General features: G+C 46.4%; 1 protein-coding gene across 1 annotated transcript in view; it reads right to left on the bottom strand.

The window, feature by feature from the left end:
• The window catches only part of LYPD6B (LY6/PLAUR domain containing 6B), a 173,055-nt gene that overhangs the window by 40,026 nt on the left and 108,131 nt on the right, over window positions 1–24,898 (bottom strand). The window contains exons 2-3 of the mRNA XM_063933752.1: window positions 9,432–9,574; window positions 7,901–7,999 (exon numbers count right to left, since the gene is read on the bottom strand). Of these exons, the coding sequence (XP_063789822.1) occupies window positions 7,901–7,999; window positions 9,432–9,574 (242 nt within the window). The remainder of the gene's footprint in view (window positions 1–7,900; window positions 8,000–9,431; window positions 9,575–24,898) is intronic.

The following is a 24,898-nucleotide window of genomic DNA, read 5'->3' as shown; positions in this document are numbered from 1 at the left end:
TGTACTGGCTCCTCTGTGCTGCTTCCCCTATCCCATCACCTGTTTCTGTCTTCTTTGTGCCATTTTCTCCCTTCCCATCACCTGTGTTCCGGCTCCTCTGTGACGCTTCCCCACAACCCTATCAACCGTATCCCAGCTTCTCTGTGCCACCTCCTCCAATTTTGTCACCTGTGTCCCGGGTCCTATTTGCAGCTTCCCCCCATTCCGTCATCTGTATCCTGGCTCCTCTGTGCCACTTCCCACCATCCCGTCACCTATATCCTGGCTCTTCTGTGCCGCTTACCACCCATCCCATCACCTATATCCTGCCTCCTCTGTGCTGCACCTGGGCCTTGTTACTGAAGGGTCTATTCATTAAGAAAATGAAAACTGAATTGTTACTTATCACTATACATCGCATCGCTGCGATGTATCGCTATAATAAGTAGCAATTTATGTATACTCACCCTTCGATGAAGCGCTGCGGAATCCAGGGGTCCAGCGGTGACGTCTTCTCTAGGTAGTTCCCTCTCCGATGTGCGGAGTCAGCCAGCGGGTCCCTCTGTGCATGCGCCGCCTGTTGACCTCCTGGCAGGCCGCCGTGGCTGCGGGGAGGTCGGGGGCGGAGCCAGCACCGAGTGTGGACAGAGAGCATGAAAGCATTGAGCTTCCCTGCTGTCTCGGCACCGCAGTTCAGGTTACGCCATCCTGAGATGGAGAACCTGAACCCCATGGAGAAGCGGAAACCAGAGCTTTCAGCTTCTTCATGAATCGCACTCACCATACAAAAGTATGGTGAGGCGATTCAGTCACAGAGCGGGGGTGTCGCTGGAGAGGTCAGGGACTTCTCCACAGTAACCCACTCTGTGAATTACACTAGGCAGAGAAAAGCAGGGCTTTTCTCTGCTACATGAATAGACCCTTTACAGCACTATCTACATGTTAAATATCAATACATCCACTTAAATAATTCCCACAAAATATTAGCACAGCCTCCCCCCCCCCCCCCCCCCCACACACACACACACACACATAACTTTAAGTCACCCACAAATAACTAGAATATACCAAAATAAAACATAAATTCACGACTCCATAACAGTACTACACCCCACCCCACATAATATTACTGCAATACCCACCTCCCCAGATTATATTAATAAACTCCAGATAACAGTAAAAATCACCATAAGATACTTACTGTACCTCTGCTTGAAGGGTGTCTTGTAGTCTCCTGTCAGTCATCATGGTCCCCCCATAGAACCGCAGAGGACTATTAGCAGGGCAAGCTTAGCTCAAGAAAGTCAGGACCGAATGAGCAAAAAGGGGCGGAGCCTCAGATGAGGAGGCGGAGCCTCGGGACGGGAAGGAGAACATTGGTTGCTTGTCCCTGGGGAGGGAGCTGCCACTCACTGTTCAGAGAAGGAAAGGGGGGCGGACGCAGGACACTGCTGCTGCTGGCTGCGCTGCTCCAGACTATGACATGTCTGCAGACTCAGTCAGACAGCACCTGTGAGGTGCGGGAGTGGCGGCCGCTGGTTATGCAAACCACTGCCGCCACCAGCGATAAGTAAAATAAGGATGTCTCTTTGAGAGACACCCTTATGATGCCATCAGCCTCACAGCCGCCCCCTCAGGTGCCGGCGCCCTTAGGCAGCTGCCTAAAGCTGCCTAATGGTAGCGCCGGCTCTGTTGCCGGCATGCCTTCCAAAGCGAGAGTGTGGGGGACATCTTAGGATGGGATGGAGAGTACTTGGGAAGAGAGGGCAACCACAGCACTATTTCAGGGTGTTGTTTCATGCAGCAGCCTTCTATTGCAACCCACTGTTTTATGTCCTTATTTTTGGTCTATTCAAGAACTCTGTTAAGTGCCAGAGGACCATCTTGTGCATTGAATGTGCATACATTACTGTATGTTCTATTTTAAATTGCAGAGTTTATTATACTTGGTCTGATTACCAGTGTTAATAGTGTTTAGCATGCACCTGCATTTTCTCTTTTTTCTGTGTGGCATCTCTTTCATGGTATCACCTCTTATTATGTAACTTGCAGTGTGAGCATAATGGCTCACACGGAATACACCACAAACAATTATGAAATGCAACCTGTAGTTCAATAATAGTTTCATGTATATTGAATACAGTAAGCTGGGAAGTGACCTGATTGCTTTATATACCACGGAACAGGAAAATAAGAATTTACTTACCGATAATTCTATTTCTCGTAGTCCGAGGTGGATGCTGGGAACTCCGTAAGGACCATGGGGAATAGCGGCTCCGCAGGAGACTGGGCACATCTAAAGAAAGCTTTAGGACTATCTGGTGTGCACTGGCTCCTCCCCCTATGACCCTCCTCCAAGCCTCAGTTAGGATACTGTGCCCGGACGAGCGTACACAATAAGGAAGGATTTTGAATCCCGGGTAAGACTCATACCAGCCACACCAATCACACCGTACAACTTGTGATATGAAACCCAGTTAACAGCATGATAACAGAGGAGCCTCTGAATAGATGGCTCACAACAAGAACCCGATTAGTTAACAATAACTATGTACAAGTATTGCAGACAATCCGCACTTGGGATGGGCGCCCAGCATCCACTACGGACTACGAGAAATAGAATTATCGGTAAGTAAATTCTTATTTTCTCTGACGTCCTAGTGGATGCTGGGAACTCCGTAAGGACCATGGGGATTATACCAAAGCTCCCAAACGGGCGGGAGAGTGCGGATGACTCTGCAGCACCGAATGAGAGAACTCCAGGTCCTCCTCAGCCAGGGTATCAAATTCGTAGAATTTTGCAAACGTGTTTGCCCCTGACCAAGTAGCTGCTCGGCAAAGTTGTAAAGCCGAGACCCCTCGGGCAGCCGCCCAAGATGAGCCCACCGTCCTTGTGGAATGGGCTTTTATTGATTTAGGCTGCGGTAATCCTACCGCAGACTGCGCCAGCTGAATAGTGCTACAAATCCAGCGCGCAATAGACTGCTTAGAAGCAGGAGCACCCAGCTTGTTGGGTGCCATCAGGATAAACAGCGAGTCAGTTTTCCTGACTCCAGTCGTCCTGGAAAAATAAAATTTTCAGGGCCCTGACTACGTCCAGCAACTTGGAATCCTCCAAGTCCCCAGTAGCCGCAGGCACCACAATAGGTTGGTTCAAGTGAAAACCTGAGACCACGTCCGGGAGAAACTGAAGACGAGTCCTCAACTCTGCCCTATCCATATAGAAAATCAGATAAGGCCTTTTACATGACAAAGCCGCCAATTCTGACACACGCCTGGCCAAGGCCAAGGCCAACAGCATGACCACTTTCCACGCGAGATACTTTAGCTCCATGGGTTTAAGTGGCTCAACCAATGCGACTTTAGGAAATCCAACACCACGTTGAGATCCAAAAAGTGCCACAGGAGGCACAAAAGGAGGCTGAATATGTAGTACTCCTTTAACCAAAGTCTGAACTTCAGGCAGTGAAGCCAGTTCTTTCTGGAAGAAAATCGACAGAGCCGAAATCTGGACCTTGATGGACCCCAATTTGAGGCCCAAACGTCACCCCTGCTTGCCGGAAGTGCAGGAATCGACATAGTTGAAATTCCTCCGTCGGGGCCTTCATGGCCTCCCACCAAGCAACAAATTTTCGCCAAACGCAGCGATAATGTCTTGCGGTGACATCCTTCCTAGCTATGATCAGGGTAGGGATGACTTCCTTCGGAATACCCTTTTCCTTTAGGATCCGGTGTTCTACCGCCATGCCGTCAAACGCAGCCGCGGTAAGTCTTGGAACAGACAGGGTCCCTGCTGCAGCAGGTCTTGTCTGAGCGGCAGAGGCCAAGGGTCCTCTGCCAGCATCTCTTGAAGTTCCGGGTACCAAGCTCTTCATGGCCAATCCGGAACCCCGAGTATGGTTTTCACTCCTCGCCTTCTTATTATTCTCAGTATGAGAGGTAGAGGAGGAGACACATAAACCGACTGGTACACCCACGGTGTCACTAGAGCGTCCCCAGCGATCGCCTGAGGGTCCCTTGACCTGGCGCAATATCTTTTCAACTTCTTGTTGAGGCGGGACGCCATCATGTCCACCCGTGGTCATTCCCAACGGTTTACCCGCATTTGGAAAACTTCTGGATGAAGTCCCCATTCTCCTGGGTGTGCCCATCGGAGAATCCTTGTGGCTTCTGCCATCGCCATCCTGCTTCTTGTGCCGCCCTGTCTGTTTACATGGGCGACCGCCGTGATGTCGTCTGATTGGATCAGTACCGGCTGGTTCTGAAGCAGGGGCCTTGCTTGGCTTAGGGCATTGTAAATGGCCCTTAGCTGCAGAATATTTATGTGAAGCGAAATCTCCTTGGAAATTTCTTCCCTGTGTGACTGCACCCCAGCCCCGAAGGCTGGCATCCGTGGTCACCAGGACCCAGTCCTGTATTCCGAATCTGCGGCCCTCTAGTAGATGAGCCCTCTGCAGCCACCACAGCAGCGACACCCTGTTTCTTGCTGACAGGGTTATCCGCTGTTGTATCTGTAGATGGGACCCGGACCATTAGTCCCACAGGTCCCACTGGAACGTCCTTGCGTGGAGTCTTCCGAATGGAATTATGCTTCGTACGAAGCTACCATTTTTCCCAGGACTCGTGTGCATTGATGTACCGACACCTGTCCTGGTTTTAGGATGTCTCTGACTAGAGATGACAACTCCTCGGCTTTTTCCACTGGAAGAAACACTCTTTTCTGGACTGCGTTCAGAAACATTCCCAGGAACAGAAGACGTGTCGTCGGGACCAGCTGTGACTTTGGAATATTGAGAATCCAGTCGTGCTGTTGTAGAACTTCCCGAGAGAGTGCTACCCCCACTACCAACTGTTCTTTGGACCTCGCCTTTATCAGGAGATCGTCCAAGTACGGGATAATAAAAACTTCCTTCTTGCGAAGGAGTATCATCACTTCGGCCATTACCTAGGTAAAGACCTTCGGTGCCGTGGACAACTCCAACGGCCGCATCTGGAACTGATAGTGACAGTCCTGTACCACATATCTGAGGTACTCCTGGTGAGGGGGGTAAATGGGGACATGCAGGTACGCATCCTTGATGTCCAGGGAGACCCTGTAATCCCCCTCGTCCAGGCTCGTAATAACCGCCCTGAGCGATTCCATCTTGAACTTGAATCTTCTGATATAAAAGTTCAAGTATTTTAATTTCAAGATGGGTCTCACCGAACCGTTGCGGTACCACAACCACTGTGGAATAGTAACCCCTTCCTTGCTGAAGGAGGGGCACCTTGACAATCACTTGTTGTGATTATAGTGTTGAATATCCACCAACACCGTCTCCCTGGCAGAGGGAGGTGCCGGTAAGGCAGATTTTAGGAAACGGCGGGGGGAAGAACGTCTCGAACTCCAGCCTGTACCCCTGAGATACTACTTGAAGGACCCAGGGATCCATGTGAGAGAGCCCACTGTCCACTGAAATATCTGAGACGGGCCCCCACCGTACCCGGGTCCGCCTGAGCAGCCCCAGCACCATGCTGTGGACCTACCGGACGCAGGGAGGACTTCTGCTCTTGGGAACTAGCTGTGTGTTGCAGCTTTTTCCTCTACCTTTGCCTCTCGGCAGAAAGGATGAGCCTCTAGCCCTCTTGCTTTTCTGGGGCCGAAAGGACTGTACTTGATCATACGGTGCTTTCTTTTGTTGTGGGGTAGCCTGTGGCAAAAAATTCAATTTCCCAGCAGTAGGTCTGAAAAACTATCCCCAAACAGTTTTACCCCCTTATAGGGCAACTTCCATGTGCCGATTCGAGTCGGCATCGCCTGACCAATGCCAAGTCCATAACCCCCGTCTGGCGGCAATGGACCTAGCGCTTATTTTTGATGCCAGCCGGCAAATATCCCTCTGTGCATCACGCATGTAAAAGACCACGTCTTTTATATGTTCTATTTTCAGCAAAATATTGTCCCTATCCATAGTTATTTTCCGACAGGGAATCTGACCACGCAGCGGGAGCACTGCACATCCATGCCGAAGCAACGGCTGGTCGCAATATAATGCCCTAGTGTGTGACCATATCTTATAGGGTAACCTCCTGCTTTCTATCAGCAGGTTCCTTCAGGGCGGCCGTACCCGGAGACGGTAGTGCCACCTTTTCTGATAAGCGTGTAAGCGCTGTATCTACCCTATGGGGTGTTTCCCCGCGTGACCTATCCTCTGGCGGGAAAGGGTACGCTGCCAATAACCGTTGTAGAAATTATCAATTTCTTACCGGGGGAAGACCACTCTCCTCACACACCTCATTTAATTTCTCAGATGCAGGAAAAACTACTAATAGTTTTCTCTCACCAAACACAATACCCTTTTATGTGGTACCTGGGGTATAATCATAAATGTGTAATACATTTTTCATTGCCTCAATCCTGTAACGGGTGGACCTATTTGGAGGGTACACCAGTCTCATCGATGTCGACACTGGAGTCAGTATCCGTGTCGACATCTGTGTCTGTTATCTGAGGCAGCGGGCGATTTTAGAGCCCCCCATGACATTTGAGACGCTGGAACAGGCACAAGCTGAGTAGCCGGCTGTTCCGTGTCGTCGACCTTTTATGTAAGGAGTTGACACTTTCACGTAATCCTTCCATAAGTTCAACCACACCGGTGTCGACCCCGCAGGGGGTGACAACATATTTACAAGCATTCGCTCCGCCTCCACCTCATTATCCTCCACATACCTGTCGACACATCCGTACCGACACACAGCACACACACAGGGAATGCTCTGATAGAGGACAGGACCCCACAAAGCCCTTTGGGGAGACAGAGGGAGAGTATGCCAGCACACACCAGGGCGCTATATATCACAGGGATAGCACCTATAAAAAAGTGTTTTCCCTTATAGCTGCATATATATTGTATACTGCGCCTAAATTGTGCCCCCCCCTCTCTTTTTAACCCTTTCTGTAGTGCATTAACTGCAGGGGAGAGCCAGGGAGCTTCCCTCCAACGGAGCTGTGAGGGAAAAATGGCGCCAGTGTGCTGAAGGAGATAGCTCCGCCCCTTTTTCGCTGACTTTTCTCCCGCATTTTTATGGAATCTGGCAGGGGTTAATATACATCCATATAGCCCTGGGGGTTATATGTGATGTATTTTTGCCAGCCAAGGTGTTTATATTGCTGCTCAGGGCGCCCCCCCCCAGCGCCCTGCACCCTCAGTGACCGGAGTGTGTGGTGTGCATGAGGAGCAATGGCGCACAGCTGCAGTGCTGTGCGCTACCTTGGTGAAGACTGATGTCTTCTGCCGCCGATTTTCCGGACCTCTTCTTGCTTCTGGCTCTGTAAGGGGGCCGGCGGCGCGGCTCTGGGACCGGACTCCGAGGCTGGGCCTGTGTTCGGTCCCTCTGGAGCTAATGGTGTCCAGTAGCCTAAGAAGCCCAAGCTGGCTGCAAGCAGGCAGGTTCGCTTCTTCTCCCCTTAGTCCCTCGATGCAGTGAGCCTGTTGCCAGCAGGTCTCACTGAAAATAAAAAACCTAAAACTAACTTTTTCTAAGAAGCTCAGGAGAGCCTCCTAGATTGCACCCTGCTCGGTCGGGCACAAAAATCTAACTGAGGCTTGGAGGAGGGTCATAGGGGGAGGAGCCAGTGCACACCAGATAGTCCTAAAGCTTTCTTTAGATGTGCCCAGTCTCCTGCGGAGCCGCTATTCCCCATGGTCCTTACGGAGTTCCCAGCATCCACTAGGACGTCAGAGAAATATTTTAATCATGCAAAACAGTGGCGCTCCTTATGCTTCCCACTGCGTCATTATTTCACAGGTCTTTGGAACAGTATACTCAAACCAATTTCATCTCCAGTCTGTCCGATTACTAAACAACATTGTTACACAAATCATGTATGTAAATAATAATGTGCACATATATGCTACATATCTTTGAGTATCTCACTCACTTGATGGACACCACTTATCTTCGGCCCAACGGTTGCAGTTATAATTATCGCTCGATTTCTCACATGTAAAACACTTGAAACTGTTGGGAAATGGTGTCGCTGCAAGTAAACAAAATATTAATTACATCCATATTCAGCTGAGATATTTAGTCAATCTTTTAAGTAAACATATAACAGTTAAAACTAAAATGAATAACATACATTGTGTTGACTTTATAAGTCTGAGTTCTTAGGGGGTAATTCAGACTGCATCGCTGCAGCGATCATAGTCTGAATTACTTTGTGGAGTGCGCACGCGCAGCGGCCGCACTACTCGTGCGCTCCCCGGGAGCATGGTGAGATGCTATCAGCATCTCACTGGCTGCGATCGCCTCTGTCTGATTGACAGGCAGAGGTGGTCCGGGAGGGGGCGTGCCAACGGTGTTAGAACGCTGTTGGTGCGGGGCATTCCGGACAACGGAGGCATGTCCGGACCGTTGGGGGGTGGGGTGGGGGGTGGCGGGTCGCGGTGGCTGCATTGCGTCACATCTGACATGCGGGGTGGACTAGCCGTGTCTAAGCGTCCCCCCGCATGTCAGAGTAAATGATCGTAGATGTGCTCTATGATCAACTCTGAATTACCCCCAGAGTTCACCTGTCACATTGCAGCGGGGGTCGCTGGGCCTTTAGTGCCCAGAATCATCTAATTTGTTCTCTTATGCTGGCAGCCAAAATGGACATAGATCATACCATTATAATATATATACTATATAAATGCTCACCAAAAGGAGATCTGTGGCAAAATAGCTTAAATAAAATGTCTATGGTTAATGATATCATGCCTTGATACATCACAGGTCTGTACAACTCAAGCATCAGACATAAGCCAGCTGTGATTTACCACAGATGCAGTGCTGAAAGTATGGCGGTATAAGGTGGTACGACGTACCTGTAAGAAAATCCCAGCAGGTACGCCGTACTGCCAGGCCGCCACCTTGCAGACACCGGGTGTTGGGGAGAGGAGATCGCAGCATGCGCCTCTCCTCTCCTGCCTACGAGTCCCCTGAGTCCGGTAGCGGCGGCGTGCACTGGCACTATTGGTGTCATAAGTGAATCTGACCCCCCATATGTGTATCACGCCCCCATTTCATTGGCCACGCTCCATGTGGCATTTGGCCACACTCATTTTTCGACATGTGCGCACACAGTACCTATAACACATTTCTTCTACTTCCACCACTGCACAGATGTTAGACATAGGCCAGCTTTTCCAAATACTGTGATTTACCACAGATGTTAGACATAGGCCAGCTTTTCCACTACTGTTATTTACAGCAGATGTTAGACACAGGTCAGCTTTTCCACTACTGTAATTTACCACAGATGTTACATAATGAGATAGCACTTTAGACCTCTTACCATTACCAATCATTGAGACGTAGATATGTAAAGCCCTGCCACAGAGCACACAATATGCATACACACTGCAGATGTGGAATTACCAGAACAATGTGACACTTATAAAACACTGATAAGACACTCTGATACGTACGGTCTAAGGGTGGTCTCACATTATGGAAATTGACATTCTTGGCAAATGTTCTGCTTTTAAGTATGATGAAGAAGTGTATGGCACACAGAAGGAGGAGGTGCGGTATCAACATTCTGTCCACAGAGATTCCAGGGATGTTACACCTGCAAGTAATAGAACATACAGTAATGTATGGCACATTCAATGCACAAGATGGTCCTCTGGCACTGCAACAAACATATCAATGTGTCCAAGATATTCAACATTTGAGCTACCGCCACAGAATTTATAGGCAGATCCAGAGACGACAGTTTGTACTTGTCACTTGCCAATAATAAGCAAAATCTATGAGGATGTGACCTATCACTTCATTAGGAACCCCTTAACATAACACAGACACAGGGTGACTTAGAGACAAAGTACCAGCCAATCGGCTCCTGACTGCCATGTCACAGGCTGTGTTTAAAAAATGACAGGAGCCGATTGGCTGGTACTTTATCTCCAGCGACTTTATCTCCATCCAAGGCATAGTAAATAGACCCCTTAATGATGTCACTGGTTCTTAAAGACTGGCTTCATTCTCAAAACAGCCTTCTTCACTAACACACAATGTACCACAATGCATCACCTTCACTGACACACAATTTACCACAATGCACCACCTTCACTGACACAATTTACCACAATGCATCATGTTCCATGACATATAATGTACTACAATGCATTGAAGTGCTAGCATTGGTTTACAGTAATACATGTTTTACCAGCAGACGGGATGCTGGCTATCAGTATACCAACTGTGGCATCCTGTCTGCCGGTATCCCGGCAGGAGACCACTCGCGGGCCCGCCTCGCATTGGGCCCGGTAGCTTGCCACAGGTTATATTCTCACTCGGCATGGAACCACCAACCAAGTGAGAATAACCTTTGGTGGTCAGGATTTCGGCCGTCAACATTCCACCAGCTGTCGGGATTCTGGCGTCGGACTCCTGATTGCCGGGATCTCGACTGCCGCTATTTTAACTACATCCCTGTTTACATAGACGGGCACTCTTAATCCTTGCAATTTCTTTAAGTGCTTCCTAACATTGAAGGCCAATAAACCAAACATTTCAGGCATTCTGACATATATGTATAAGATGGCTACATATGTTTTGCCCTGGTTGTTTGACATGGATCTATTTGTTCTGAGCGGCCAAATTAGCCAAATAAAATAACAATAAGTTGCCAGCTTCAGACAACCTTGTGTCTGGGCAAGACAATTTCATATATATTTATATTGAACAGAAAAAGTTTAATATACAAAGATCAGGAAAACGACTCATTCTTATAAACGTTTTGTTGGGAAAGACCAACAAAGAAAATAGATTTTCCCAACAAAACATTTATCCTGATTGCAGGAGCACCTCCAGCTTTGTGAATTATTATAAATCCAAATTTTGGTATATAATTATAGCTGGTTTTCTAAAATTGGTTTGTGCTAATACATTCTCATTGCTTGTCTGGTGCGGGATAAAAACTCGATGCTAAACGACTCATTCTACCATGGCCAATAGGTGTGTTATGGACAACCATTAACAAGATTACTGACTGACCCTGTACTGTTTATAGTGAAAAAAGAAAAAGAGGGTTCCACAGCAGAGCAGTACACACACCTCCTTCGCATCTCCAACCGGAATCATAAATCCCGTTTCCAGACATATCTTCTACATCTTGGCTGGTGGTGATGATGCAGAGGCATACAACGCCATATGTAGTGCTGTGTACACAATGTGGGAATAATTACTGTCGGCTTCAGTTCAACTCTGCATCAGATGCATAGTGATATCTGTATAGAAGTATATGGAGGGCAGAAGACAAAGCTGTTTTGTAATCCACAGCTAAAAAAACCCCACAAATCCAATATATCCTGAAAGAAGCTCTAAGCAGGACTGAAAAATTTTCCATATTTTCTTGAACCTTTTGTTTTTATTTTCTAGAAAAGAATCCACATTTTCACTGGGAGCTATACTTGAAATACGCTAATCCCAAATAATTACATAGAATTACCAGAAATAATGGCCTAGGGCTGCTAACAAACATTTACCCTTAAAATTCTACAAGGACATCTACAAGTGACACACCTAAACCAAGACTTGGCCGTCGAGTTTGGATTATGATGAAGACAGGAAATGAATGAACTGAGTGCAAACAGAACTATTATCAAGTAAACAAAAGTTGCATCACTAGGTCAATAGCAAAACACCATTATTATCATGGGGCCTGATTCAAAGATTTCTGGCAAAGGCACAGCCGCTGCGTGCTAAAGTAGGCAAAAGCCACAGGAGGCATCTTGTGTAAAAAGATGCCCACTACAGGCAGGTGAAGGCGCTGCATGGGATCCTCTGCATGAACATCGGACATTTGAGTAATAATCCTCAGGTTACTCGGGATGTCCAGTAAAATCACGCTGCCGGGACCAGTGAAGCTGCGCCACAGGCTTCAGCGCAGTCAGAAACCGGGAACAACGCATCTTCACACCCCCAAATGGATGCAGACTGCCAGTACCCTGATGTGATAATTAATAGGGAAAATAGACTAATAAAAGCGCTGAGTACAATTGAATAAAGGATTAAATTGTATACATTCCTTATACGTTATTGAGGTGTGTCCTCTTCTCTTACGGTCTTCCTTGTCTTCCTTTGCTTGTGGGTATGTCAATGGTGGGTTCCCGATGCCAAAGGATATATGGAATAAACCAATACACCAAACAATGTGTAGTATTGTCAAATGGTAATTGATATGAATTACCATTTGACAATACAACACTTTGTTTGGTTTATTGGTTTATTTCTTTTCTATATCCTTTGGCATCGGGAACCCACCACTGACATACCCACAAGCAAAGGAAGGACATAAGAGAAGAGGACACACCTCAATAACGTATAAGGAATGTATACAATATTATTCCTTTATTCATTGATAATCAGTGCTTATGTGAGTCTATTTTCCCTATTAATTATCACGTCCATTTGTTGATTTTGGGGTGTGGTGACAGCCATTTAGGGAATTTTCTTGTAAAAGCAGCTTTGACCCTGCACAATGGCACTGGTAGATTACCCCTAATTACAGCTCCGCAGAAAGAGAGGGGGTTAGGGGAGACAACACACCATGGGCGGTAGGGGGGGGGGGGGCGTATCACAGTGCACAGTGAATTGCAATATCACATTACCACCCCCGCTGCAGCGGGACCACAATGCGTCATCACAGTCCCAAAATTTGGGCTAGTCTTGCAAATGTCGGGAGTGCAGGCAAATAGTCATTATTACATCTCCGCCATCTATGTGCTGGTATAAAACAGTTCTGCCTCTGTTTATCTAATTTTATTGATCACACTATGCAAAGTAAAATCTTGTCTCATTTCAAAACCATGCACGCTGGTGTGCCTACTCTATATTGTCCAAACCTGTGTTCCTCCACAAATGCAGCCCTCTTGCTCCCTATAACAATACAGATTCATGTAAATATAAACATACATGTGCTCAGCGGGTCTAAAGCTGCTTCTGAATTGCACAGAGGATGATAAACACCTCACAAATCCCCTCCGCTATTTATCAAAGAGAAGACTGTAGTAAGTAGCACTATAGTGCATTGTGAGAGGCACAAAGGTTTCTACATACTTCCCAACTATAGAATTGTAGAAGCTCAACGATGGTGGGGCATGTATACATCAACTGGGGCATGCCACACCCCCTCTGGGTATGACCTATGCTTCTGAAATACTGTAACATTCCCAGCCACCTTCTTACCCCATAAAACCACTTGCGTATCATTCACACCTGCAGCATGGAAGGGGCATCTATTCGTGGGACATACATTACTGTTCTCAGCTGTCTTGAAATCTGATCCACGGGACATCGGATGCTTCTGCCTTACTCAGGACAGTTGGGAGCGATGTGTTATGCTTGGTACACATTGGCCGATGTATTGGCCGCTCAACTGAACAGATCCGTCGACCAGTGTGTACCAACGATATGCTTGTGAACACCGTTGTTCACAGACATATCACATCGGCTCTGCAGCACAGTCAATGACCTATATATCTACAGATAATAGGATGTTGGTACTTACCAGGTAAATCCTTTTCTTTGAATCCATAGGGGGCACTGGAGTACTCTTGGGATATGGACGGCTTCCGCAGGAACAGGGCACTGAATATTTAAATTTAGAACTATCCACCCCTCCATATCCCAGAGTACCTCAGTGTTTTTTACTGAGCCGAACAGGAGCTATAGAGAGGTTGACAATGGAGAATTACATATAACATAACGGACAACAATAAAGTTGACACATAACGTTACTGACAACTAAACAGTTGACATCATAACCGATAGAACTTGAAACTTTGAACCAGTCGGTGAGAATATGTTACCATAAGATCCCCTGAACTTACCACAAACCAGGTAAAGCTGCTCTGGGCGGGCGTCCAGTGCTCCCTATGGATTCAAAGAAAAGGATTTACCTGGTAAGTACCAAAATCATATTTTCTTTTTCATCCACTAGGGGTCACTGGAGTACTCTTGGAACGTACCAAAGCTTCCCCCATGGGCGGGAGAGCTGTTTGGCACCTGTAACACTAGGCGGCCAAAGCTAGAAGCTGATGCCGCAAACGTATCAAACTTGTAAAAGCGCACAAACGTGTGCACTGATGACCATGTAGCTGCATGGCAAAGCTGCGTCGTGGAAGCCCCACGACCAGCTGCCCATGAAGTTCCCACAGAACGTGTGGAATGAGCTGTTACTGATGTAGGCGGCTGTAACCTAGCATGAAGGTAAGCCTGACGTATGGTCAGTTTAATCCATCTGGATAAGGTCTGCTTAGAAGCTGGCCAACCCATCTTGGCAGCATCATAGAGAACAAACAACGTATCCGTCTTACGAACTGTAGACGTTCGGGATACATAAACGCGTAGTGCACGTACCACATCCAAAGTTCCAGAATCTTCTGTTAACACAGGAACTACTATTGGTTGATTGATGTGAAAAGATGTCACTACCTTTGGCAAGAAAGCGGGATTCGTCCGAAGTTCCGCTCTGTCATCATGAAACACCAAATATGGTGGCTTGCATGACAAAGCACCCAAATCTGAAACACGCCTTGCCGAAGCTAAGCCTAGGAGAAAAATTGTTTTCCAAGTGAGAAACTTAATATCCACTTGTTGTAAGGGTTCAAAATATGAAGACTGTAAGAAATCTAAAACCAGATTCAAGTCCCATGTCGCTGTAGGTGGAATGAATGGAGGCTGTACTCTGAGGACACCTTGCAGAAAGGTGTGTACAGACGGCAATAGAGCCAATCGTCTTTGAAAGTAAATTGACAAAGCAGATACCTGCACCTTTAATGTAGATAAACGCAGTTCTCCATCTAACCCCGTCTGTAAAAATAACAAAAGACGGGATAACTTGAAAGATGATGTCGGAAACTTCCGAACTTCACACCAACCTATATAGGCACGCCAAATTCTGTAATAATGAGCTGCCGTAACTGGCTTCCTAGCTCGTAACATGGTTGGTATAACCGAGTCTGGGATGCCCTCTCTTCTTAAGAGGGCGGTCTCAACAGCCACCCCATCAAACGCAGCCGCGCTAAATCGGGGTAAAGGAACGGACCCTGTTGTAACAGGTCCGGACGTAGTGGGAGCGGCCAAGGATCGTCTGCGAGTAGTCCACGGAGATCCGAGAACCAAGCTCTCCGAGGCCAATGAGGCGCCACTAGTATGACTGTGGTAGACTCTCTTTTTATGCGTTTTAGCAACAGAGGGAGCAGCGGAAACAGTGGAAACAGATACACGAGGCTGTACAGCCACGCGATTGTGAGAGCATCCACCGCCACTGCCTTTGGATCTCTCGTTCTGGACACATACTAGGGCGTTTGGTGATTGTGGCGAGATGCCATTAGGTCCACTTGAGGGTATCCCCACCTTTGGACCAACATGTGAAAACTTCTGGATTTAATGCCCGTTCTCCTGGATGAAAATCCCGACGGCTGAGAAAATCCGCCTCCCAGTTGTCCACTCCCGGAATGAACACTGCCGACAATATCACTTGGTGATGCTCGGCCCAATTGAGGATTCGAGCTACTTCCCGCATGGCCATGCGGCTTCTCGTTCCTCCTTGTTTGTTGATGTACGCGACCGCCGTCGCGTTGTCTGACTGCACCTGGACGTCTGACTGCACCTGGACAGTCTGAGACCAAAGCATGTGCACTGCTTGTCGTAGTGCATTGTAAATCGCCCGGAGTTCCAGGACATTTATCGACAGCAATCTTTCGTGATCCGCCCAGAGACCCTGGAGCTGACAATTTTGAACTACAGCTCCCCAACCTCTGAGACTCGCGTCCGTCGTTAGAATTATCCAATTCGAGGCGCTGAACCGTTTCCCTGCGGTTAGATTGTGTATTTTGAGCCACAAGAGTAGAGATACCCTGGCCCTGTGGTGAATCTGCAGATGCGTGCCCGACCACTGTGCGAGCACATCCAGTTGAAAAGGACGTGAGTGAAATCTTCCAAACTCGAAAGCCGCCACCATTGTGCCTAAGAGGCGAATGCACAAATGTACCGAGACTGTGCGTGGCTTGAGCACTAATTGTACCAGATGACGAATAATCTGTACTTTCTGTTCTGGGAGGTAAATTCTTTGATTTACCGTATCGAGAATCATACCTAGGAATTGAAGTCGTTAAGACGGAATTAGATGTGATTTCTTGAAGTTGACAATCCAACCGTGCTGAACTAGTACATTGTACGTTAGCAACGTATGTTGGAGGAGCATCTGTTGAGACGGAGCTTTGATGAGCAGATCGTCCAAGTACGGAACTATTATCACTCCCAGGGATCTGAGATGAGCTATCATCACAGACATCACTTTGGTGAATACCCGAGGCGCTGACGAGAGGCCAAACGGTAGAGCCTGAAACTGGTAATGGTTCTGCCGTATTGCAAAATGCAAGAACCTCTGATGAGGTGGCCAAATCGGAATGTGTAAGTACGCATCCTTGAGATCTAGCGCAATCATGAATTCCTGTGGCTCTAAACCTGCAATTACTGACCGCAGAGATTCCATCTTGAATCTGTAGTAAGTGACGTACTGATTGAGACCCTTTAAGTTAAATATTGGCCTGACGGAGCCATCCGGCTTTGGTACCACAAACAGACTGGAATAATAACCCTGACCTTGTTGTTGTACAGGGACCAGAATCAAAACTGCTGAATCCAGCAGGGATTGAATGGGAATTTGCAGAACCGCCCTCTTGTCGTCCGACAGAGGCAGTCCTGTCTTGAAAAACCGCAGTCACGGGAGACAGTCGAACTCTATTTTGTAACCTTTTAACATTAAATTGCGGATCCACCCATCTGTGGATGTCTGGAACCACGCCAAATGGAACGTCTGAAGGCGTGCTCCCACAATTGGAGATCCGAGATGGGCTGGGAGCCCGTCATGCCACTGGCTTGTCGGTGACCTTAGCGTCCTGACGACTGGTGTTGGTTTGTTGGAAACCACGTCCTCGACCTCGTCTACCAGGCGTGGCTGTTCCTCTACCACAGCCCCGAAAGGGCTGAGGTCTAAAGGATTTGAATGCCGGACCAGAGTATTTCCGTCTTGGTACCGTCGGAGGCAATGGTAAGAAAACAGACTTTCCTCCCGAAGCCTCAGAAATCCATTTGTCCAAATCAGGACCAAACAACTTCTCGCCACCATAAGGCAACGCCTCTATACCTCTTTTTACCTCTGCCTCCGCTTGCCAAGAACGCAGCCAGAGTGCTCGTCGTACTGTAACTAGCGACGATGAAATGCGAGAAGTGAGCTGACAGACGTCAGTAGAAGCTGTACATAGATACTCAGCAGCTTCACAGATTTGATCAGCGAGAAGTATAAGGTGATCGTCATGTAGGGCAGACTTGAGTTCTGTAATCCATACAATTAGCGCCTTAGTGACCCAAATGCCAACCAACCCAGGTCTAAGCAACACTCCTGCTGCTATATACATGGACTTCAGTATAGCTTCTATTTTACGGTCTGAAGGGTCCTTAGGCGTAGTAGCCGTTGGCACTGGTATGGTTAATTTCTTTGTAAGTTTTGACACAGACGAATCCACCATTGGCGGATTCTCCCATGTACATGTCACAGATTCTGGAAACGGGTAACTAGACTTAAATCGGCGAGGTATAGAAAACCGTTTATCTGGATTCTTCCGTGTTTCAACTAACATCTTATTAAGAGATTCCGAAACAGGAAAACACATTGGAGATCTTTGTCGTTTAGTAAATACGACTTCATCATTTGTCAGCGGCTCCTCAGTCTCTGTAAACTTCAGAGACTGACGCACAGCTCTAATGAGATTATCAATGCCTGGGCTGTCAAAATCTTCACTATCTGACTGCTGGTCTAATTCGCCCTCCTCACCCTCATCCTGCGCAGTGAGGTCTGGCATAGAATCGTCAGAATGCAACATAGCAGAAACTGGTAAATCATAAGAAAAATGATATTTATCTCTTCTACCCAAAGTGGACTTGGACCTTTGGCAAGGCTGAGACCCCTCCGGTAGTTCTGGCGGTCTCAACCGCGACTCAGATCTTGCCGCTTCCCACTTGTGTCGAGCGGCGGCCAATTCTGATTGCAACCCAGCCATGACATCTGTTAGCATAGCCCATGAGGTTACGGGGATGAAACCGGCTTTGAAACCGGAGCGGAAATTGTATTCGTAACAGAATCCACAAAACATACTGAACATGTGGTAGATCCATCCGGTAACACACTATTACAGACCTTGCAGTGAAACTGCTTTTTAGATTTGGCTGGTGCCTTACTCATTATGCAGACAGACAATACAATATACAAGGATAGACACTTGCACGACTCAGTAAAAGTATACGAAGGAGTGTATAATATATAGATATGGCTTCAGTGCAGTGCACGTGGCCAGTACTATATGAAATCTGATCCAAAATCCCCACTAACATCCCTGCGCCATTTGGTGGAGTAGAGATGTAGGACAGGAACGTTCTGGAATCACAAACAGGAAGCATGGTTAAAATGGCCCCCATGCCATGCTTACAGTCCTAATCACAGTGCAGGGTATACTCCTTATAACCTGTAACTATTGCAGCAAAGTAACCTGTTAATATAGGCTTAACAGACTATGTAATTATTGCTGTAACCCACGCAGCCCTATGCTGATGTTATGCATGCCACCTTACTTTCCCCCCTTCTTCTCCCTCCCCTGTGGCCCGGGTACCGCTGTCTGAGCGGGAGTTACCGGGGAGCGGGTATCCGGCAGTCCGAGATTGGGTGCAGGGAGCCGGGGATCGCTGTAGTGGAGAGCGGTCCTGCAGCGGCGGCCGGCTGGTCTTAGCGGCAGAGGAGCGGTCATGGCGGCGCTGATCGGAGCGATTGTACTAATGCTCGTATAGCGGCGGACGGAGCGGCTGGGCGGGCGGCCTGTTAGGAGCTGCGGGTGCGGGCGGCCTGTTAGGTGAGGCGGGTTTCCCCACATAGCGGGGCGGCAGCGTGCGCTGACCGTCCCATCCCCCCAGCATACCTTGACTCAAGTAGCGATGGCTGTGACGGGGCTTCTGTCTGTAAGCTCCGTCCAGCTCTTGCAGCAGTCAGTGGGCTGCGTGTGGCTGTGAGGGTGCTCTTTGTGAGGACCGACACGCCATGCGCTGCCTCCGTGCAGCGGCACTATCCCGGACCCACGTTTTTTTTATAAACTGGGAAGGGATGTGCTGAAGATTGTAAAAAGTAAAAATTAAAAAGAAAAATAAAAAATATTCAAAAGAAGTGTGGTTGAGCTCCACACAAGCCTTGTTGCTACTTTGAGCACAGAAAAAACACTGAGGTACTCTGGGATATGGAGGGGTGGATAGTTCTAAATTTAAATATTCAGTGCCCTGTTCCTGCGGAAGCCATCCATATCCCAAGATTACTCCAGTGACCCCTAGTGGATGAAAAAGAAATATTGGTGCATCGGGCTGTGTGTACGGCGGTCAGCTGATCGCACGTACACATGTTGCACCAGCCGGCGGTGATTGATGGCTCTACTGGGCGGGCGCATGTAAGTGCCTGCCCAGTTCATGGCGTCATTCACAACTGAATAATGCTTACAGGTGCACCTCCAGCTCAAATATAGATGGGTAATGGCAATTTGCCTCTCCAATTTGACTCCTATTGCTGGTTTCTGGGTTAATTTATTTTTTCCTATTTTTGTTTACATTAACTAAGCCTGTGCATAGCCTTATAGACTATATGTCTTCCCCCGTTTAGTCATTCACAACTGATCAGGAAGTGTGTATGCACAACACACTACCCGATGTGCCATTAGATATATCTGAAGATTCACTGACCTGCAGATATATCTATTAGTGTATGCCCACCTTACAGTGATAGTGAACACCTCAGACGCTAAATTTTATTAATTAAAAAATATCACACATTACAGGATGACTGAAAGTAGATAAAGTGACAATTTATTCTAAAATGCGCACAGAAAAACATCAAATGGCAATTAATAAAATTGCAGTAGGTAAAAATGATGCAATTTAACACAGACACAGATGCAGTTAGCTCATATAAATGTAATATGCAGATAGATATTCAGCGATGTGTGGAATAAATGCACATAAATGCCCCTCAATGCTTTTTCAATTTAATTGCGAATGCATCGATTTGATGTTGACCCCTGCCTGAGCAACCTGGCTGATTCTGCACCAAAGACAAGTTGATGCAATTGAACCATCTATAATTCATGTGAGTTGGGGTATGCATCTTGGGTATCCACACCAGTGTTAAAGATACCTTTATAGGAGTCTCCAGCTCAGATCCTGTGTGAGTGTCGTGTACCCTAAGCTATTGAACTCCGTCTGAATGGGTGACTCTGAGGATATGATTGATACAGCCTGATGCTGAATGTATGAAGCATTCTCCACCTAAAGATACCTTGATGCACTTATATCACCTATAATTTGTGTGAGTGGGGTATGCTCCTTTCTGCTGGATATGCTAAGGATCTTATGTCCTTATCTTTGATGAAGCTGGTCTACACATATGTTGTTTTTTGTTCCCCCCCCTTCTCTGTATGAGCTTGGAGAAGTCATCTGAAATGGCCTGGAAAACTCAGAACTCATATTGAACATTTGTTGCTTAAACTGAAGATCAACAAGATTTACAAGTCATTGTTTATACAAAAGGAATGTATTTATTATTTATTTTTTATTTGCTTATTCACTAGTTTATATTTAGTGGGTTTGTGCTAGAGCGCCCTGGACATATATCAATATCTCTTCTCTTTTATGCATTTGGTTTATAGATGTGGTGACCTCTATTTTTAATATTTTTAATGTACGGGTTGCTTTGCGCCATATAGGTGAACCTCGTACCCTTTCTTTTTCCTATTGTGCTGGCAGGCGATCTGGCGCCATATTGTTTCTCGGTGTGGCTGTGTGTGGCGTCATGCAGCCGCCCCGAAAATAGTGCGGACAGATCTGCATTGTCCGGACCGTTCCACCAAACGACGCATCAACATCCCCCTACGGTTGACGTGTTAATAGCCTTGTGTTCACATCATTCTGGGAAGCGACCGCAGGGTGAAGGGTCACGCACGTGCACTAAGGCCAGTGCATGTGCGCAGACCCGATGGACGCTTGTGAATGTGCCACCGCAGAACCACATGCTTTATTCAGTTTAACCACCAAATGTAGCTTACCTAAGTGTCATTTGGGATCTGACATTAGCTATAGATGTTGCTAACAAATGCAGTGGTTTGATATAGTTCACAACAAAAAGGATCATTGGAGCGCTTTTCCATCCAACAGTGTCTCCTAGCATGCTAAAGTGTAGAATGACTTGTATCCAGCAGAAAGTCACATAGTTCTACATTCCTCCGTCTCTGAGCGGCCGGTCGAGCATAGCCTGCCATTGTTCCGGGTGAACTAGCCATGTATTGTTTCTTTTTTTTTCTTTTTTACTGAATCCAGTTGGCAGATCTCAAACAAATATTATGGGTGTTCCTGTTTGGCCAGTGGGAGTATTTTGGTGAGCAAAGCTTACCCTGGTACTGTGCCAGCTAAATCAGCAAGCTTTTCACAGGAATTCACTGGCCACTGGTCTCAGTGTGACACATACAAAGGACAATATTAGGAGAGGGGGAAGAAGGAACGTAGGGGCGAGGGAGAGTCAGTGGTGGAATAAAAAGAGAGGGGGTGAATAAAAGCATGAGCGAGAGAAAGAGAATGTTTAATATGATGTCTATTTATCAAACAGAGGATAAGCATTATTGCTGAAAAAACCCAGGTATTTTTAACTGAGGGTTAATGGGACAGAATTCTCAGTTTCCCCGGAAATAGCTTTCCTGTGTCCTATATGTGAATCATTAACCAGCAAAGGATGACATTTCAATTAAGAGAACAAATATCAAAGAGAGAAGCCTCATAGTGCAGTATGTTAATTATATCAGGTAGATATAAAACAGAATCAATCCTGTGTAATTTATATGATCGGCGGGATGTAATGCAGTCCGAGATTGTCTGGCATCCCGCACCTCCGGCAATCTCGGACTCCATTACATCCCGCCAAATGTATTCAAAGGCTTATCTGAATTAATCCACTTTGAAACTCCTGTAGTCCTTATATATAAACTAATCACTTCTTGGCTTTATGACTCCTAAAATAAAAAGGCCTAGAGCTGCATGTGTGTAAAATCTTTTATATGTTATAATTAAAAAAAAAATACTATTTCTCAATAAAAAATAACCATCAATAATTAAATCAAATAGGCGCATCTGATGATAAACGACTGCTGGAGAATTGTTGCCTCAACCTAACCCAGACTGCCTTGATGTTCCCAGTGTGGACCAGAAGTGACATCACCAATGTTCCCACTTATTTATTATTATTATTATTATTATTATTAACAGTTTCTTATATAGCGCAGCAAATTCCGTTGCGCTTTATAACTGGACACAATGATAAGACAAAACTGGGTAATAACAAACAGTCATAGAGGTAGGAGGGCCCTGCTCGCAAGCTTACAATATAGATTCATTTAAATGCATGAAATCCATTGTATGACTCTGTATTGGAGGTTCCTTACGCATTTTGTTGTATTGCGTTGGTGGATACTAAAACACCACTCTGGTAAGGGGGTGGCTGCTCTGAAGAGCAGCCATTCCCAAGATACCCACCACTGCTGATTCCATGGGTAATTAGTATCAGCAGACTCTTACACTGCTGGGTCAGACGTGCCAGTGTCAGTGTACATGTATGAACTGAGTTCCCACCTGCGCATTGCTATGGGAGACACAGAGCTGGAGGGGGAATTGGATCCCTCTTCTTAACCTGGATTTTTTCCCATAGGAAGCAGTGAGGCTCCAGGAACCCATGCTATACAGGAATCTATGACATATGAAGATGGCATAAGTTCCTGCAGTCAAACGTTAAACTTTCAGTTTAACGTTTGTTAGTTGAATAGGGGTGCTCTCATTAGGGGTGCTCACATTGGGTCTCTAATAATGAATGGGCCCATTACTTAAAAAATGTGCATGTGTAATGGGCCCCTAAGTGATGATGAATAGGCCTGGAACATGTTGGTAATATAAAAATGAATGTTAGTAATAATAAAAGTGACACAGATTTCTCCATTCTCAAAGTCACTGTGCTTCAGGTAAGTGGAGGAAGTTGCCCATAGCAACCAATAAGCTAGCGGGGCATGCCGCCTGACGGCTAATTGAATCAACCTATATAATTAATTAGAAAGTTTGTGGAAGCCATGCAGAACCAAAACATTGAAGCATCCAGAGGGTGTCATACCACATTGATTCCTATTTGTTTTCTATTTATTTCTGCTTTACCTAGCAACACATTAATAAGCAGCTGTGGGTATATACTAAAAACAATCCGCCATATTTTGCAGCTGTGGAAGACAGACATTCCATCCTTCCAAATAATAATCTTGTGTGACGACTAGGTAGGTAATTCAGACCTAATCGCTGGGCAGCGATTTTTGCTGTCCTGTGATCAGATAGTCGCCGCCTACAGGGGGAGTGTATTTTTCGCTGTGCAAGCGCGCGAAAGCATGTGTAGCAGAGCTGCACAAACTAAGTTTGTGTAGCCTCTGCGCAGCCCAGGACTTACTCAGCCGCTGCGATCACATCAGGCTGTTCGGGACCGGATTTGACGTCAGACAAACCCCTGTTGCAGCCATCCGTCGTGCCTGCGCATTGCGGTGCATACGCATGCGCAGTTCGGATCTGATCACCCACTGTGCAAAAACGCACAGCAGCGATCAGATCTGAATTACCCCCCAGGTCAGAAGTGAAAAGTGTTGGTTTTGTGGGACAGAAAATATTTTTCCTACAGTGATATATCTATTGCAATACACATGGCAGCTCCTACAAGCTAAACAGAAATCAACATGAGATTCAATGTTATAGTGGATTTGAAGTGAAATCATTCAGGTGGAACATTCCTTTGGGGCAAAGACATTCTTGTGCTGGTCCTGGACACACCTTACAATGTCTTAGCACCAGCCTGGGTAAACATTTCTTGAACAATAAAGCTCATGTGTGCACTATAAGAGACGCAGCAGCAGTGTATGATAATGACATCCTATGGAGCTTCAGCTGTTGCGGAGCGTCATGTGCCAGGGCATGTTGGACTTTCCACAACAGCTGGGGTTCCACAGGTCGCCTCCTCGTGCTACAGACGGTCACTGTTTCACTAGGTTTTGTGATGCTGCAATAACAAAAACACTTCAAAAGCGTAGCTCATTCACACATACACAAAAGCATGGATTTAGCATAAACCTGTACTCTAGAATAATCATGTGAATAGGTTATGTGAAGCTATATGCAAGTTTTAAAATAACCTGGAATAGTAAGTGCCCAAATATTACCTTTACCAGGACGTGTTTTAAAACACTTGAATTTTACATTACATTACACATATGCATAAATCCTATTGTGCTCATGTTTACCTATCATAATATATGCAAGTGTTTTACAACGTACCTATTTACAAAATACGTGTTGCTCTGTACGTTTGAATGGGCTTCAAGCCCGAGAGCTGCAGGTGGACTCTCCCAGCCATTTGTACTCACATAGCTGGCTGTCCCCAAAGTTTAATATCCACCTCAGCTGCACAAACCACCACACCTTGTTCTCTTTACCACCACATTCAAACATATCAGCCAGAAATCTCAGCTGTGCAAATACAGTCTAAAAGAGGAAACATATTATCACTCCACAGTTCCTCTGTTCCCTGCACTCAGGTATATAGCTTGCATTATATCTCTTGTGTCTTAAAATGAATGTGTTAATTCCACTTAAGTGTAATATAAATGGTTGTCATAGTAAAAGCACTTAAACGCTAACAATAGATTCTGTATGTGTTATGCCCTACTTCAAGTCCAATATACGGCTAGGTTCTTAGGGGCAGATGTATTAACCTGGAGAAGTC

Source organism: Pseudophryne corroboree, chromosome 7, assembly GCF_028390025.1.
Source record: "Pseudophryne corroboree isolate aPseCor3 chromosome 7, aPseCor3.hap2, whole genome shotgun sequence".
NCBI classification, from domain to species: Eukaryota; Metazoa; Chordata; class Amphibia; order Anura; family Myobatrachidae; genus Pseudophryne; species Pseudophryne corroboree.
The sequence above is the reverse complement of the archived record's forward strand: the minus strand, read 5'-3'. Positions and strand labels throughout refer to the sequence as shown.